Source organism: Pieris napi, chromosome 21 (genome assembly GCF_905475465.1).
Source record: "Pieris napi chromosome 21, ilPieNapi1.2, whole genome shotgun sequence".
Classification (NCBI taxonomy): domain Eukaryota; kingdom Metazoa; phylum Arthropoda; class Insecta; order Lepidoptera; family Pieridae; genus Pieris; species Pieris napi.
The window spans coordinates 5,956,632-5,975,692 of NC_062254.1; the positions used below are offsets into that span (position 1 = coordinate 5,956,632).

At 35.2% G+C, this 19,061-nt stretch overlaps 2 protein-coding genes and 1 long non-coding RNA gene across 4 annotated transcripts; 1 reads left to right on the plus strand and 2 right to left on the minus strand.

Moving 5' to 3' along the window:
* Positions 1-25: 25 nt before the first annotated feature.
* On the minus strand, positions 26-17,131 carry LOC125060215. 2 transcript variants are annotated; one of them, XM_047665002.1, is made up of 11 exons: positions 16,587-17,131; positions 16,313-16,405; positions 15,644-15,756; positions 14,088-14,169; positions 12,378-12,457; positions 6,092-6,232; positions 5,164-5,265; positions 3,857-4,016; positions 3,421-3,479; positions 3,112-3,243; positions 26-2,755 (listed from the first exon to the last, which is right to left on the minus strand). In XM_047665002.1, exons 1-11 carry the CDS (start codon positions 16,685-16,687, stop codon positions 1,545-1,547), a joined length of 2,274 nt encoding a protein of 757 aa, XP_047520958.1. In that variant the 5' UTR covers positions 16,688-17,131; the 3' UTR covers positions 26-1,544. The 2 variants fall into 2 exon arrangements, with proteins under 2 accessions (XP_047520958.1, XP_047520959.1); XM_047665003.1 differs by lacking the exon at positions 16,313-16,405.
* LOC125060217 lies at positions 8,766-10,634 on the plus strand. The gene is made up of 2 exons (XR_007118814.1): positions 8,766-8,903; positions 9,656-10,634. It is a non-coding gene; the product is annotated as an uncharacterized LOC125060217 (long non-coding RNA).
* Positions 8,903-11,093, minus strand: LOC125060216 (myosin tail region-interacting protein MTI1-like). Its single transcript, XM_047665004.1, has 3 exons — positions 10,721-11,093; positions 10,490-10,593; positions 8,903-9,617 (listed from the first exon to the last, which is right to left on the minus strand). Exons 1-3 carry the CDS (start codon positions 10,950-10,952, stop codon positions 8,994-8,996), a joined length of 960 nt encoding a protein of 319 aa, XP_047520960.1. The 5' UTR covers positions 10,953-11,093; the 3' UTR covers positions 8,903-8,993.
* Positions 17,132-19,061: the final 1,930 nt, after the last annotated feature.

Genomic DNA, 19,061 nt, shown 5'->3' on the forward strand with positions numbered 1-19,061 from the left:
TAAGTACCTATGGACTATAATGTACCTATTTAGCACAATCAGTTCTTAATAATTCTCTCAGGTACTGTACTATAATTATGCACTTATTGGCAATAAAGGAAACACTCAACTTTCAAGTTATAAAAAGTAACAAACATAACATTCTTAAAACAAAACTTAACTAGAAAATATATTAGAATCACCATTGCGAATAATACTTATAATTGCATTAAGAGAATTGGGAATGACCATACCAAATGCAAGAATCATTTTGTGCGTCTACAAGGCACTATTACAATAACGTGACAAACTTTATGGCTTTCTTTATGGATCTGAATTGAAATAGTAAAAATAAAAGAAGACATTACTTCTGGTAATACGACCGTCTTGTAATCGGTTTAGCCCCTTAACGTACGATTAGTAGAAGTGTTCAGTGACATTATTGTATTGAGTACGTGCAAACGTTTATGTGATGACACTATGAACTGAGGGTACAATGTGAATAAGATTAAAATTACCAAGGTATAGCTGTATTGAATTGAAAAGTTGAATAAAAAAAACCATCACTACGCCCGGAGAAAAAGGATCCAGTCTTTTATAAATTTTTATCCGACTTCAAAAGAACGTAGGAGATTATTAATTCAAAGTGAAACTTTTTTTAAAGAATAGCATTCTTTGCTTTAATTAAAAAATACCTATGTTATATTAAACGTTATCTATATAAGGACATGACATTCCTTGGTGTATTCTAGTGTTCTTTTGGAATATCTAGAAATGCCATAAAGTTTGTCGTATGCGCATTACATATTTGATTATTGCTAATGTGGGTATGACTGGACAGACTTACGGACACTATGTGTCTTACTAAATATAGTCTATATACTAATAAATAGCGGTATTTACAATCGCGTTGTACAATTATAAAAAAGTTGGTGTTAAAATTACGAACACACAAAAATGGAGATTACAAAATTTTAAAATGTTTCCAATTTCTTTCGGGTGAATGAAAAATTGTGTTACAATACATATCACAGATATATAAGGAATAGGATTGTTAAGTCGGTCTGTCATCTATACGGGTTTCGCTAGGAATTTTCTATTGGAATGTTATTTCCATTCCAAATTATTGTGACTGTATTTAATACATATATTTGGGTGGTTCATATATTAATTTTATTATTTATCGTTAAATTATATACAAATACAACCTTCAAATTCATGACCTGTTTAATAGGACTTTAAAGGAAATTAATCTTTATGGCGTACTTCATAAGACTTATTGTTTCCTGACGCGACATTCTATATTCAAAATTAGATTAATGTTCAATTTTTCATCTATAACGAGGCCGCTTATTAATAAAATGAATATAGGAACTCAACCCGTCAATGAATAAAACTGTTACCACTTCTCAGATTACTCCTCCGTTTACCTACAATTCGTTCTAACCGGCTAATTAACAATATCGTCAACGACATTCTTAATTGTAATATTCAAAATTCGCATGAATAAATAAAAGCAATCTCAAATTACACAGGTAAATGTTCAAAAATACTAAATTTTGGTATTAAACTTGGAAGTAATCACTCACGGTGCAATCACTATTGTTAATACTCTTCGGTTCCCTATTGTTCGATATATTTATCCTCTCGTAACCCGCAGAGGAATCGGACCTTTCGATACCAGAATTCTCACCCATATCGACCTTCTCGTAAGGCGGCTCCTTCTTCGAAAGCTCAAAATATTTCACACTCTCGTAGTTAGGATCGTTTTTGGACCGGACCGAGTCGTGTCTGGAGTTTTTCGACCGGACCGATTCATATTTTGGGTCTTTTCCCCTGAGAGACTCGTAATTCGGGTCTTGGGCGTTTACGCTTTCGTAATTCGGCTCTTTAGGCCTCACCGACTCGTAGTTGGGGTCCGATTCGCTCCCAGTCGTGTATATCGGGTCATTCGTCATGGACTCGTAGTTAGGCTCGACACTCGGTTCGTTATTGTTTGGCAGACTGCTGTATTTGCCCGTTCGTTTGTTCACTGTGGAATACGTCGCTTGTACTTTGTAATTGGAACTTATGGTCGCGTATGGCGGGGTCGGTGGGTTATTCCTTAAAACTTCGTAGTTCGGGTCGGAGTCCGACGCATTGTTGTCTGTTTTGGCTATCAGCTCGTAGCCGGCGTCATTGCTGATGATGCTATTCGGTCCACTGTCGGACTCCAAGTGTTTGAGGTTATTGTTGGTGAAGTTTTGTCCGATGTGCATTTCTTTTACCGTTTCGTAGCCGGGATCTTGGTTCTGGCTCTTCCGTTTCCTTGATATCGTTTCGTATCCGTGAACGGATTGTTTTCGATCTATAGTCTCGTATCCGGGATCGTCCCCGCGAAACTTCAATTTCTCTTCATTGGAGTCTTTGACTTTTTTTGTCTCTTCTTTCGTTTTAGCTTTCTTTATCACCTTTGCGTACATTTCCTCGACGTTTCTGGAAGGGCTTTCCGTGGCCCGCTCCGAGTTTATACTAGTATTAGCGTCGGCGGAAGAGTAGTCGCTCAGATTTGGTCCTTCGATGGAATTGTACAGATTATCCGCTTGTTCCTTTTGATCAATGTCAAAATTGAGTTCTTTAGCGACGAGGGGTCTTATCAAGTCCCCGGAACTAAACCGGTGTTTTTCAACGGGATAGTTGCAGCCGTAGAAGTCCGAGGAACTGACACAGCTGTTGTTTCGTTGGTGCTTTTCGTTAAGACTTCGCCTGAGTTTATCATGATTGAAGTGGAGATCACCTGCAAATAGGTTATTGACGTGAAAAAAAAGTTAAAAGTCCTTAATGACGATGAAGATGGATTGATGAATTTTAATTCATTTATCTTTTACTTGTATTTATGTATATTATATTGTATTATAAAAGGCACATATTCTCAAACGTATCTCTGACAAACATGTCAAACTTTATACAAAAAAAATGTTTTGACAGCTTTTTAAACAAGATTTAAGTTTGATAGACATTCTACGGGCCTTACCATTTATGAATCGCTAACACATTTCTAAGGGATTGAAAATACTTATTTTACGAACAAGAGCCTCTCAGTCTAGAAATATACCAAAATAGACCATTTTGTTAATAAAGAAGATATATTACTGGCACTATTTATCCGGTGATGTTTGGGATCGTGCGCTTGCGGCGGTGGAGGTAAAGGTGAGTTTGCCTGACGCTTCTCTGGCTTCGGAGATCCTAACGCACCCGCGGAGTTCGAACATGACGACATTGATGCTGGAAATGTTTTTATTGTATAAAAATAAATCATTCTTATCATAACAAGACTTTCTACTTAACCAAAGATAACTATTTCATATTGAACTAGAACAAATAAACTAACGTCGGTTCAAAAATACCAGTTACATTTTGAAGCAATTTGTTTAGAAAATAATGTTATAAAAACACATATACCTTGTCGAGAATGTGTACTATGAGATGTCGAGGCACCGACTTCAGGTGGTGCACTTCTCCTGAAAATGTATTACTTTTTAAAATTAAAGTTTTAGTAATATTGTAAAAAAAACAACAAAAAATAAACCAGTGCTGCTACAACCTTTTTAGGTCTGGGCCTCAGATTTTAAATCTGTTTCAAGATCACTTGTCAATCTAATAGGCAAGTAGGTGATTGGCCTCCTATGCCTCACACACGCCGATGACTATTTTGGGTCTTAGGCATGTCGGTTTCCTCACGATGTTTTACTGTACCGTACGAGCGAGTGTCAAATGGGCACATAGGCAGAAACTCCATTCATGCACAGCCGGGAATCGAACCTACGACCTCAGGTTTGAGAGACACACTTTCAAGGTTTCACTTGGCTAACACCCTATTTAGACATAGTATAAATACCTTGCATGAACAGTAACTTCGTGTGTATGTGTGTTATCTGAGGGTGGTTGTTGAACAATCGCTTGAGTCGTGGTCCTTCGTGTTCGCGGGTCCGGAATCTGAGCGTACGTGTCCGAACCTTCGCCGACGCTCGCTTCTTCTATTGCCGCGTACATTTCGTCTAAAAAAATCAATATTTAATTTACATTTAAATAACTCTATTCTATATTGATAATAATAATTGTATTCAAATATTTATATCTTACTAAACAATATCAACAAACTTTTAATATTTTTTCTACAGAAAAGCTTATTAATTATTTAAGCTATTGCGGAATATGCTTATAAGAAATATTAAGAATATATATATGAGCATACCCCACATACATACCCTTACGTACATACTCTGACTTTCACACCATCACAGCCAAATTAGGTGTTACGTACTTAATAATATTTATTAATTTAAATCCTTTCGTAAACTTTTGAACCTTTTAGTATAATATATTATTTATTTTGATTTTATTTATTAACACTTCGTTGCATGTACAGAAATATAATACAAAAAGAAATTAAATTTGATAAGGTAATCAGAAGTGCAAAAATACATAAGACATATTATAGTTATTTGCTAATGGTACAAAACAAAGCAATTAAAACATGACTTTAGTAGGCTGAATTTAGTCTCACGCTCACCGTCAGCGCTCATAGATCAGGGCGTAGTTCATCAGCGCTGAGGCTCAGCGTGGCTCGTTTCAGTATCGTACTGACCGCCTTACTGTACAGACGAAGACCAAAATGCGGAGTGTATTAGTTATTGCTGCTTTGTACTACCTAACTTGACCTGTATCCACTTCGCGATTAGTCATGACTGTACACGCTGACGACGTCCGCTCCGTTCGACACTACAACGCTCACTGAAAGCAGAGGCGCTCTAGCGATCGTCAGCGCTGACAGCTACGTGGCGCTGACGCGCGACGCGTACGGCCGCGCAGCCATCAGCGCTGACCACCGTGCGCGCTGATAGCTACGCATCATTCAAAAACGCTTCCTAGAAGTTCATATATCTCGACCATCAGCGCCGACGGTGCTCGTGCGGTCGGCGTGAGATTAAATCCAGCCTTAGATCAGGTTTACATCAGTATGTCAATTGTATTATATTTCTGTATGCAATGAAGTATTAATAATTAAATTAAATAATTAATTAAAACTAGACTGGGATGACGTAATTCCGGATGATGTCGCGCGCACTAGAACTTTTTTACATACTAATAATACATATATGTAACTATTTAATGCTAGAAATGTACTAATAAAATTATGATTACCAGAATCATCAGATACGGTGGCATAGTGGGGTTGAGATGGTTTGATGGTTTGAGCACGAATGTTACTCAGTGGCTCCCGTACTGATATACTTGTGTAGCCCTCTGAAAAATACAATTTATATTCATACAGCCGAAAAATTAAAAAAAAAAGAAGTAATATATACATAACGAAACCTTAATTTTATAAAGAGTTTTCTTTTGGTATTGTTAAGTAGTGCAGATTTGTTTTTTTTTCTATTTATATATAATATAGTGCACATATTATATATTTCTATTTCTTTGTTTTGATTCATATTCAATATAAGAATTTTGACTAGATCAACAACCAAACCAAAAATTAAAAACCATTTAAGATTATTTTTTAGTGACTTTATAACCTATATAAATGATTATTTATAATCAACTATTGGCTTTGAAAATTCAAATTAAACATAGTTTCAAGAGCCCGCCAAAACTCTTGACTAAGCAAGATGGCGTCGCAGCAATTGCCTATGACGGAACATGCCTGTAAGCACGTAAAAACCTTATATTCCGACCAAAAAGAGTCTCCGACTCCAAGACATGAAACAAAATTAGAGAGATGAAGAAATATAATCTATCAAGCATGTTGTCATAGTCGACTAATTAATGGTAACGGTCTTACTGTTTGGGTCACGTGATAGACGTAAAAATCATTCAGAATATTGGATGTTTAGATAAAGTAAAGATTATTTACGAGTTTTCTTCCTTCCCTAACGCCTTTTAAAGCCATCTATTTCCAGACTATTTTCAATAACACTTTACATTCTGCCAAATAGAATCGAATAGAAATATAATCACATTTATTTCAGATAAATACTAAATACTTATTAAGTCGTTCATTCACCAGACTAAATCCATATGATCAAAGGCTCTTTGCTGACGCAGAATCGTATTATTAATAGCTTACTGGCAGAATCAGTTGAATCCCCACTAAAGTGAACTGCGGGCTCGGGGATCGGTCTCGGCGAAGGCGGTGTAATGTAAGGCAGCTCCTGACTCGACGGCAATTGGCCGCTTATGGCCACGGATGCCGAAATCGGCACTGATTCTGAAATAAAAATAATAAGAACCTTTTAAGCTATTGCATAGATTTTATCGCGGGCTTTGAGCGCGGCGACCGAATCAAGAAATTCCGTAACGAAAACAGCCTAACACACGATGACGTTACGTTACGTTATAGTGGTAGATTGAAGTAATACCAAAGAAAAAACTGAATTAGTATCTAAGAGAAAAAATACTGCATAAATAAAAAATAAATAAATAATTATAAATACATAAAAAATGCTATGCAATAGCTTTACCGCGGCAGTCCCCGAGTGCCACACGTTATATTTATATTATTGGACGAACGAGTCTACAGTACAGATTACGGTAAGCCCGTAAGGGGCCATCCCGCAACACATCGACACCTCAAGACCAGCAGCTGATTCCACACTAGTTCGAAAAAAAGAAAAACTGTGGACTATATTTCCAGTCAGTCCACCGCCGCTGTCTTGTTTACGTATGGACGGAGCTACCAATTTAACTGCGCCGACGCCGCTCTCTAGTGCGTTGCGCTTTGCAAAGTAAAGTAAAGACGTCTAATTACATAATTTAATTCATTATTGTCACTGTTTCGGACGTTGTTATAAGAAAAAATGCAGTATAGAAAGAATAGGACGAATCTTTAGTAAATATAAAATGCGAATGGTGAGTACTAAAATCGCAAAAAGAAAGGTAATATGAACAACGCATGGGGCAATCACAACGTTCTTTTGAGAGAGACGTGCGAAGATCTAATTCGCTAATAATTTCGGCCGATATAGTCCTGTCATTCCAAGAAGCCGCAACATTCACTTTTTTAAATAAACAAACTTAATAAACAAATTTACAAATTTGGTACATGTCTGTCGCGATAAACTACTGCACGGTATTTAACACCAATATCTAGAATGATTCATGAAGAAAGTATATGTATATAATTTTTCAAGGTTTCCGAGTTACAATTGCCAAGTGGGGCAGGTCGCTAGTCTATTATAAAGTCATACGCGATTGAGTTCTGACATCGAATATTATCAGTACTATGGAAGTTTATCAAAACAATAGCTAGTCTTGCATATCTACTAGACACAACAGGAAAATATTTTAAATAGATATGAAAAAGTTGTTAACAATGTTATTATTGAAACCATATGAATACAATAGGGCCATTCTCACGCATCATTTCATCTTCTACACAGTACAGAGAAATCCGTCATAAGAAACCATTTAATAGACAATTATACTAATGCAGTATACACAACCAGTAATGCAAGTATATCGTGCTAATTTAAAGCAAGATCGAAATACCCTTTGTCGCTACTCTCATCAAAGCTTCAGCCAGCATCGGAATACTGGGCGTTGACATAGAATGACTTTCACGTGGTCATTTGGAAGAAGTTAGCCTCCTAAAAGTTTGGTGTGCTCAACAAGGCAAGACACTTTATCCATCAACTAAATACTGGACGAAACCAAATAATCTACAAATAAACATGACCAAAACTAACAGAATTCATTCATATAACTCAAAGATACACATGGACTTACAATATAAAAACAATAAAATGGAGAATATGGGTATACGTATTTTCGGGTACATTAGATACAATGTGTAATACAGTTATTATATTTAAAAGTTAGTTATTGTTTTTTTCGTTATTGATTAATTGAATTAGCATATTATTACATACGATATTTGCAGTTTACATGTTACATTGCGAACATACTTATATATTTAACTTATGCGTATTTATTTGTGAATAAATGTATTAATTTGAATTGGCAAGCACATATTGAAAAATTAGAGAACAAAATAGACAGGTTCGTTTATGTGTTAAAACGATTAAGGGAAACTGCTTACCATGATACGGTATTAGCTGCTTATCATGCATATATCATGTATTTAAGGATAAAAAAAATATTACAGCAATTTGTGAAGCAAACTATCTTGAGACGATCTGATCTTTGTTTAAGAAGCTTAAAATTGTATTTCTTCTCAGTATGTATATTATAGAAATGTCCTTATTATTCGTTCACAAAAACATAAATATTTTTAAGTCATTAGCCGCGTACTGACTGAGCGAGCAGCCTCGCGAAGCAGCCTCGGACGTTTGCTTCGCAACGTTTGCCGCGCGAGGCAGCCTCGGTCTGTAAGTTTTCTAATCCGAGGCTGCCTCGCGCGGCAAGTCCGAGCCATCGTGAGCATCGACGCTCAGTTTAACTTGAAGTCGAATAGAGACCGCGCGTGCCCGTATAGTTTGCCCGAGACCACCATGAGGCCGCACATTCGGAAAGCTGTCGCTACCACTGCCTTTTTAATAATTCTAAGGCTTGCAAAAAAAAGAAAACAGAAAACTAAACGTTTTTGGATTAAACTCTTATACAAAAATAGATTACAGGCTGGGAACAGATTATTTGAAGAGTTGTGCTTCGATGACGAAGAAAAAAATTTCACTCGAATGAGTAAAATCGAATTTGACAATGTGTATTCTCTCATAAACGCCAAAATAAGCAAGAAGGACACAAATTTTTGAGAAGCAATATCCGCTAGGGAAAGATTATTAGTGACGTTGAGATTTTTGGCCACAGGAGATTCTTATACCAGTCTACAGTATCTATTTCGTATATCAAAACAAAGGATATCGGTTATAGTTCCTGAAGTCTGTGATGCTATAATTGAGGTGTTAAAGGATTATGTTAAGGTAAAATAAAATTACATATTTTTATTATTTTTTTATTAATCTGATTAGAAAATTGGACAAATAATATAAGAAAATTAAACAAACAAATATTTAATGATGAGGAGCTGGAGAAGGAGGAGGGGGAGGCATCGAAATTGGTGAGATAGGAGGCATTGGTGAGGCAGCAGGCATCGGTGAAGTAGAAGGCATCGATGAGGCAGGAGGCATCGGTGAAGTAGGAGGCATCGGTGAAGTAGGAGGCATCGGTGAGGTAGAAGGCATTGGTGAGGCAGCAGGCATCGAATATGTAGATGGCGTCGATGAGGAAGAGGGATGAGACATATATCTTAAATTATCGTGTTCACCATATGATTGAGTATAATAACTATAACCACTGTATGCTCCCATGTCTGCATCAAAGATAATTTTATTTATTGCATTTTTTACGTATGCTAATGTAATTTTATCATACTTTCTCAACTCATTTCCTATATATTGGCCATACACATTATAGGGATCATTTTTTTCTGATATATTATCGCTTGCACACTGTTGTAAGAGTGTTAATGCTTCAGATATGGCGTTATCAGTAAGATCATCACTTTCGTTCATTTTGGATCTCTTTTTAGGTCTAGTTGACTTTTGTTTAGGTCCTTCCGTTGTCGTCGAGTTTGAAGTTTCATTTTTTTCTTCGTTATAACCGTCATCATTTCGAGTATTATCCAGACTTGCATTCTGTAAAGATAGAAATTATTACTTAATTTTATTTACAGATACCATCATCCGAAGAAGAGTGGCTTACCATAGCGAAAGAGTTTGAGAGCAAATGGAATTTCCCACATGTCATAGGAGCAATGGATGGGAAGCATGTTATATTACAGTCGCCGATAAATAGTGGCAATGATTATGACTGTTACAAAATGTTTCCAAGTATAGTGCTGTTTGCTTTAGTTGACGCTAACTATAAATTTCTGTACGTAGACGTTGGCAGCAAAGGACGTATATCAGATGGCGGTGTGTTTAAAAATACCAATTTATATAAAAAGGTCGAAAAGAAGGAATTGAACATTCCTTCGCCAGAAATATTACAAATACCGTATAAAATTGCAGTGCCCTATTTTATTCTAGGCGATAAAGCTTTTGCTCTCAATGATTACACATTGAAACCTTATGAAGGTACTCCAGAAAGAGGTTCAATGGAAAGGATTTTCAATTACAGGCTGTCCAGAGCAAGAAGAGTTGTGGAGAATGCCTTTGGCATTTTAAGCTCCGTTTTTAGAGTACTGAGGAAGCCGCTACTATTAGAACCAGAAAAAGCTACGAAAGTCGTATTGACTACCATATGCTTATATAACTACTTGCGTAGAGATTTAGCTTCCTCACAAAGGTTCACTCCCCCAGGATCATTCGATGCCGAAGTTGAAGGGACAGTAATACCCGGCCGATGGCGACAGGATACAGAAATGTCATCAATGCTATCTATTCAAGCCATACCACGGCGAGGATCAACAAATATAAAAGAAATACGTTCACATTTAGGGAGACATTTCATAACAAACGAAGCAATTTCTTGGCAGAATAATTATCAGTAAATAATAGGTACTCACTTCTTCACCTAAAGTATCTTGTGTATTTCCTGGGTGATTTCTATCTCCTAGAAAACTGAAGGCTTCATAGGCATACCAATTCGAAACATATATTTCACCACGACCTGCAGTATAAAATAAAAAAAAATAATATTAGAAATAATATTAGAAATAATATAAAAACCGATGTAACTTTGAATATAATAAAATGAATGTTGTTAACCCTAATCATAAACATTAAATAATAAATACCTGATCCTGTGATTCGGCTTTTTTTTTCTCTCGACTTTTCCCTCCTGTAAGACCCTAGTAAAGAGTCCATTTTTTTCTTTAATTCAGCTATTGGAAGGTTCATTTCCTGGCTTATTTTTCTCCATGCATCTTCCCTTAGTCCTCTATTTGTGTAATCAGGACATTGCGCATCCCAAAGTCGTCTATATTCACCATATAGTCGTATTAATTTAAGACACTGTTCTTTATCCATGACGCACAACTAACACGCAACGAATAAGCGAGGCAAAACACTACCGTCTTGAGTGAGCGCGGCAAACGTACTGAGGCGCCTTTGAACATCGACAAAAACCGACAACGTTCGGCTCGGGCCGCGGCACGCTCGGGCGAGGCAGCGCGTGCGTTTGCCTCGGGCGAGGCACGTCTTGACCGACCGAGGATTTGCCTCGCGAGGCAGCCTCGCGAGGCTGCTCGCTCAGTCAGTACGCGGCTAATGGAAATGGGCTGCCGAAAGACAGGAGAAATTGGTTTGCCTAAAATTAATCTGGTATTGTATGCGAAAAATACCTATTGTAATCAAGTTTTATAAAAATTTACCAAAAACATTCAAAGATGTTCCAACTACTACTAGACTTTTTAAAAATCGACTTAATATACCACTTTTGGAAATAAATAATATCCTATTACTTATTATTTAAGTGAAACATTACAATTAAAATTGATAACGTAATAATATATTTTAATAATGTGATAAAATAATATGAGTATTGACTATAATGATATGACTCGAATTGTAATGTAACTTCTATGTAAAATTCTACCTTTTAGGACAAATGCTCGCTATTATGTGTGGCAGAATATGCGAAGTTTCGATTGTACCACCATAACATTTCTGTACCATATTCTTGCAAATAAATAATTACTATTTTTATTATTTACTCCGGGCCGCTTGCTACCCTATAATGCGTATATTCGGCCCCACATGAAGTACTGTTCTCATCTCTGGGCGGGAGCTTCCCAGTACCAGCTCCTTCCATTACCGTATTCAACGTAGAGCCATTCGAATCGTCAACGCCAAACTCAAAATCAAAATATTTTATTCATATAGGTAAACAGGAACACTTATGCACGTCAAAAAAGAAGTTAAATTAATTGTATATTTACATTTACTACCAGTTCAAGGGCGTAGAGCGGGCAAGAAGAACTGGCAAGAAACTTTCCGCCACTCTTTTTAATCGCTAAGTTTTGAGTTATACAAATTGTTTGAACTGGAGCAAATCAATCCCAAGGATTAGGATCATTTAAGTACCTACTCGTAAAATTTATAAAAAGCTTTATTGATTAATTTACGTTTAACGATTTGAATTTATTTAGTGATAATTCTCTAATTTCTCTCTAAGGGTATTTTCTAACGCATTTACCGGAGGAGTTCCAAACTTTTAATAGCTGCATCTGTCATCATCGGTCGTCGAGGCAGAATACAAAATTCCACCTCGACGTCAGTCGTTCCACAACTGAGTGTTATTTCAAGAAGTTTTTGCCACGCACCGCGATTATGTGGAGCACATGTATTGTTCAAATTGATAACCAAATTTTTTGTAGTTAAACACATCATCATATAACTAAAGCCCCGTAGTACACTAATGCGTGAACTAAAAAGACTTCTCTTATCACATACCTGCAGCTGACGGCGTCGCTTCCCTCTCATCTATTTGAATCTCGACTTCGGAACTTTCGTCCGTCGTTATTTCAACAGTTCTAAAAGAAAACAAATAAATTAGGGTAAGAACTAATGTATAAAAAATAAATCAGTGGCGCTACCTCTTTTTAGGTCTTGGCCTCAGATTTCTGAATCTGTTTCATGATCATTTTTAAATCTAATAGGCAAGTAGGTGATCAGCCTCCAGTGCCTGACACACGACTTCGACTTTTTGGGTCAAAGACATGTCGGTTTCCTCACGATGTTTTCCTTCACCGTTCGAGCAAATGTTAAATGCGCACATAGAAAGAAAGTCCATTGGTGCACAGCCGGGGTCGAACCTACGACCTCAGGTATGAGAGTCGCACGTTGAAGCCACTAGGCCAACACTGCTCTAAGAACTAATGAATGTCAACATCAAATACTTTTTTGATAACAGTCATTAACGCTACGCTAAGAATGTACTAAATTAACGAAATCGTTAGCCCAAATTTACTAAATTTATTTCTAAATTTTTCTAAAGAAATATGGAGAAATGTACGTTTGGGTATCTAACAAGGATATGTTCGGAAGTAAAGTTTAGGTCGGAATAAGTTTTTGATCTCATAGGCCGAAGACGCTGTCCACAATTATAGTTTTGTTCGTGACTTTTTCTTAAACACAGAACAAAAATTTAAACTCCCAGACGCTCACCTAATTGGTTCGGATAGCTCCACGTATTTAACTCACATATTCAACTTGTCTTTACCAATATACCAGCACATTAAGTATGCCTGCGACAAGTTCCCAAGGTGGTTTTACGTATTTTAAAACTTAGCCCGATTTAAGAGTCTCGTAGATTCCGTAGAGTCTCTGGGGGACTCTAAATCTTAGTGGCTTATTAGTCCATTATGTAATACAGGTCCACCAACAGATTAGTCTGCATAGGTGCAGACTTAATTACAGGCTAACCTAGCTTATGCTTAATAAGCTTCATTAAGGCTTTCCGCGGACCCCAGAACCAACAAAATCTTGGATAAGCTCGTGACTGACCCGTTTCAACAGCCTCAGTCAAGATGCCTTAACAGTAGTGTATGTAGAAAGTCAAAAACAAAATTTGTATTAAAACTTTTCGACACGAACTGTCATTTCCATACAAATTTAGTTTTCGACTGTCTACATACACTACTGTTAAGCCATCTTGTCTAGACCCCCAGGATGCGTCTGTAGACATCGTGCTACGGTGTGTTTTAATATACATAGTACAATCTCAAACAGTCAGCACATGTCTAGGATATTTCGGAGCTATTTTCTAATAGTACAATGCGCAACAAATACCAAAAATATCTTTCTTGTCACGATATGTCGTGTCGCCTCTCAGACGACCTTATATTAAAGGTCTTGCGATAAGTGATAGGATCTCGATAATATGAACGATCGTTATAACTTATAAATACATATAACGTTGCTGATATATTTTTAACGAATTCACGTTTAGATACGAAGCAAAAAGTTCTTAAAGTATACACAAGTTTTTCAGGTTTATTAAATTAGCATTATCTCCATATATGGAATGTTACGAGCTGATGCAAATAAACATTTTGACAGAAGCTTTTAATTATGTACATTAGTACCTAGATTCATGCGGACAACAAGGCATGGCGAAAACTACCTATGGATAATTTAAACAAATATTGCAGGAATGCTTACATATTATGGCTTTCATTTTGCAGTTTGGCGTAGGCATGCTCGTATGGGTGATCTCTTGACGTCGTTGCAGCGACCTTGTTCGCTGCAATAATTTATAGATAAAGTTATTTTTTGCTAATTGCTACCATCATAATTATAGATTCCTATCGAATAAAACCTGTCGGATCTTTAATGAATCCATTAATTGATAATTATCAGCTTATCATTGATCGATATCGTGATCGCAATCAATCACTACGGTTGCGGTGTAGGTAACATTAAAACACTCGGCAGAATATATCTTCAACATTTCTTCAATCACTAGATTGATACGTTTTGAAGTCAAGTATGTTTTGTTTTAAAACAAAAAGAAATAGCTAAGAATCAAAACCCAATACAATTTTCTTCGAGCTTGTATGTCGTAAATACTCACCCAAAAAAGCGTTGTAAGCCGGATCTACGTGTTAATAATTCGAAATACTAAAATGATTAATAATAATATCAATGTATCATTGTCTGTAATTATTATTAAGTAAAAAATCATGTTTAGTCACTATATTTCCTGAGAATGCATTTCGTAATTGATGACAGAATGTCGCATATATCTTTTAAATTGAGGGTGTATAACGCTAAATAGTCTTTGTTGAACGTGGCAGGAAAGCTTTAGGCTATGTACCGAGGTATCGAGGTCTTAGTCTCGGTACATTTACATAATAAAGCCTATTATTACTATTCTAATAGAAAAGCTGAAGGAAAATATAACATATTAATATTGATCCGCTGACATTCCTGAAGCATCTAAGGCTGGATATAACTAGAAGCTACGGCACTGGGATGTTCAATGCATGATGAAAAAACAAATTCATAATTAATACAGTAAAAGAGGAGCTAAAACCCGTCCTCGTTTAAATAAAATCCTTAAGTGACGACGTGGAAAAGGTTTATCATGGCATGCTTTCGGCATTGCTCTTAATGAAACATAGAAAATCCCTTTTTAGAGAAACTACAAATATGTTTTAATCCAAGGCGTTACAATTCTAAAAGCCCTTCACGTTCTTCGGCTTATAAAAATTAGTTCAAACTTCAGAAAAGGCACAAGTGACTGAAGATTTATGAAAACGCAAGTTTCGCCGAGTCTTCACTTTGGAATGCGGGCGTGTATCATTCGAGTACACTTCAAATGACATGACGAAAATACGTCGTATTCAAATACGTCCAATAAATAATCCTATCCACACGATTTTTGAATTCATATTTTATTCAATGAGCGATATTCGAATTGATATCCACTTGAAATAAGTGTATCCATTTTAATAATTTAAGTGAACCCCTTAAGGGCACTATTGAAGAAAAGTATTATAAATTAATAAAGCTCTCATGATGATGGGCACATAGTATATATATATATATACTGTACTCGGGTGTATATGTAGTATATAAACAGCCTACTTGGTTTCACTTAATGTCATGTAACTACCAACATCATGTTATTTTTTTTTATAGGTAGTAGGTATTCATATAGTTTAGACATTAAATAAAATGTTTATTATTGTTGCCCCAATACACAATATATTTACCTTCATCCAAATTAACTGTTGCATAAATTTCTGAAGCCGTATCTCCACTATCATGTCTGCCAACTGGATGTGGTATTTCTGGTAAACTTCGCTGACTATTTTGAGTAGAGGCTCTACAAAATAATTTTTAATATGAGAATCTATTATTACATGGAAATTGTATTTTTAGGTTTCATTAAAAGCATAATTTGAAAGACACTTATGACAATGTTAATTTGTTCATCATTAGTATGTAAAATCCAAAGACAGAAATAAGGACAGTAAATAACAGTTTGACTGTAACAGATTAATCAACAAGTAATCATCAAGTTTTTTATAATTCTGTACCATGCATTATTTTCAAATATATAAATATGTTAATTTTTTCAAATTATTAAAATAATCTACATTTTTAAATAACCCAAAAAGCGTAATACAAGATATTTATATTAGTAAAGGAAGACCACCAGAGAAGCACACAATAAATTCCTTTGAATACTGAATATTAACAATAGAATTTTGGCATACTGGCATATACTTCACTGGTGCTTTCCCCAAAGTAGAAATCTAACATTCTAGTATACAATTAAAGCCAAATTTTCTATTATATGTTAATACTACATTTAACATCTATGTTAGCCCTCAAAAAGTTAAAATTCAGGGTAAGGGCATGCGGAAATTGAGACAAACCGCTTAATAGAAGCTGGAGTGGTTGGCGTTGGGGATGGAGCCTCCTCATCCAAATGAATTTTGACCACTCCCGCTGTGCCAACCAACTCACTTCTGTTAAAAAATGGATTGTTTAGATTTCAAATTCATATTTTACATATTTTGCTTTATTTAAAATTGGGCAAATGACTAGGTTACATACCTGGTATGTAATTAATTCAATGATACAAAAACATATGACTAATACAACTCTTTAAATAACTTAGTAAAGTTGGAACATAATAATAGTACTTACTTCTGATTGGAATTTCTGCAACCACAAACACATGCAGATATGACTGTCACCAGAGTGCCAAGCACTCCAAGGCCCAAAAGGATTTCTATCAAAGTATACATAACACAGTTCTTAAGTGATAATCATAGTATATAAGAACAGCAAACACTAATATCCAATCTTAAGTCATTCCTTTAAAAATATAAGAAATGAGCACGCGTTTATCTTCCATTTCGACAAAAGGTCGGAATATTAAAAATGTTGTACCAATATTTAGGTGCTAGTGAGCTAGTTTGAGCCCCACCTTTTCTTCAACTTGCTCACGATTTTAGCATAAAACTTGCTTAAGATATAATTTCGTAAAAAGACGTTCCGCATAGATCCATTTTACAAATCGATTGAAAACGTATTGTAAAGTACCTTATGAAATATATGTTACGATTTTAAAAATGATTAATTAAATGTTACAATATTTCCAATGTATCAAAACATACAGAAATATGATTTTTTTTTCATTAACTGAGTTTTATCGTGATATGTCACTTGATAGTTGTAAGTTGATACAATAATTGATATGTCTTTTTAACAGACACAGATCAAAGCAGCATAATTGTTAACTGTGTGAAATGATTAATTCAAAGAGTATGGTCCTATGTCTGCTCTTGTGCGTTTTCCAATTACAGCACTAGAGCGCATTATGCGGCATAAAGGTACTGACAGACGTGCTCAAAAAAGCATGCTAATAAGCTTGCTTAAAATTACCATGCTCTGCAAACTGTAATGCTCAACGTTGAATGTTCCAACTACAGCAACGCTTCGCACAATTGAGCACTCTCAAAACTAATGCTCTCGCGTGCTTCTCGCAATAAACTACACAATAACCAACACAGTGACAGAAAATTGACCAGTGTTTTTCATTAAGTTGGCATTTATCGAAATTTTCGTTAGTAAATATTATTTATTGTTGAAAATTTGTAAGGCTTTCGTTTCGTCGTAAATTTTGAAAATAATGAAAGTTATTTCAAACTGCAAAAAAAAATATAAGTATGGATGAAGGTATAATATTAAATAATAAATAATAGTTACTTTTTTTATATTGCACATTTAAAATATGAATACAATTTTATTTTAAAATTCGGATCTGTAAACAAATTTATTTTACAGGATTATACTTTTGTAAATATTGCAATGGTTTTGAAAAGGTATATAATTTTTTTAGAAATCATTTTAAAAAAATTACTCAAAACGTAAATGATGTAAACTTCTTACATGAAACTATATATATTACTGTTAATTTAGCTTGTTAAAACCTTTTATTCTTTAAAGGTTTTCTCTTATTTCAGTAAAAAAATGTTAATGAAATAATTTGATTATTAAAATAAGCGTAAAAAGTTTTCAACCAATTATTATTGTTAACCACATTATTTATACATTAATGAGGTTGTTAACTCTATTCAGAACATTTTTTTTCAACACTGACTTAGCGCACTCTGCTGATGCATTTGAAAACTAATTCACGTTCCAATTAAGCTTCAGCATTATGCGAAAAGGATGAAGAATTTTATCAATCATAATATGTTCCAAGTATTGGACAAATTTTATGTGGTATATTTAAAAAGGCCCTACTTAATAAATATATTTATAAGAATTACTTTGAAACAATAAAAGCCACTCATTACTTTGTACTTTTATTTTACAATTCCTTCTTTAAAATAACATAGCATAACACAATTGAATACAAGGTCAGCCATTATTGCATATTTTTCATCCCTAACAGCTAAAAGGGAACTTTTTTCAGTTATTTGGCGGTCACTGGTAAATCCTGCATGTCCATCTTAAAAATAACGATATCAGGCCACCAGGTGTAGCGCCCACCAAGAATTTTATAGTGTTGACTGTTGTGGTGTTCGTAGCTACTTAAAGTTGCTTGTTGTGCTGTTGCGTTTTTTGGTTTTGATATGGGTATTTCTGTACTACCTATTAATTATCACTCTGGTAGCTGGATGATATTGCTTAAATAAATCTGCCACCTGTCATCAACCAGTGAACGACTAGGCCAAATATGTAATGACTTGGCTGCCCCTAAAATTATATTATTAAGATACTTGTAGTGGGTTTCTTCCAGGCGAAAACAGTTGGGATTGCAGTCTTTTTCAAATATCTATAAACTTGAGGTAAACCTAAAATGAATGCATAATAATTAGTGCTTATTACAATATTATAACATAAAACAATACTGTACACATTAGAATAACAATGCAATATAACAATGTTATATAACTATTGTCGTTTGTCGTTCTCCACTCTCCACTCTCCAGTCTCCAGTGCTATCCACAATGTCGACACGAGAGGACGTTTTGCTGGCTGCGGCAGCGACTGTTGTAATTTTAAATAACAAAAGAAAAACAAAAAAACGTAGATGCTGGGTTCGTCCTAGCATACATATCAACAACATGTTATTATAACATGTTTTATAACATTCAGTGTCCACATTAT

Bases quoted from the DNA above. Each gene is read 5' to 3' on its own strand.
- LOC125060216 (XM_047665004.1), bottom strand. From the start codon at position 10,952: ATGGATAAAGAACAGTGTCTTAAATTAATACGACTATATGGTGAATAT. The intron at 10,594-10,720 runs GTATTTATTATT...TTTATACTGCAG, and splicing joins AAGCCGAATCACAGGATCAG to GTCGTGGTGAAATATATGTT. The intron at 9,618-10,489 runs GTGAGTACCTAT...CTATCTTTACAG, and splicing joins AAGATACTTTAGGTGAAGAA to AATGCAAGTCTGGATAATAC.
- LOC125060215 (XM_047665002.1), bottom strand. From the start codon at position 16,687: ATGTATACTTTGATAGAAATCCTTTTGGGCCTTGGAGTGCTTGGCACT. The intron at 14,170-15,643 runs GTAAATATATTG...AAATTATTGCAG, and splicing joins AACAGTTAATTTGGATGAAG to CGAACAAGGTCGCTGCAACG. The intron at 5,266-6,091 runs GTAAGCTATTAA...TGTATTTTTCAG, and splicing joins GGATTCAACTGATTCTGCCA to AGGGCTACACAAGTATATCA.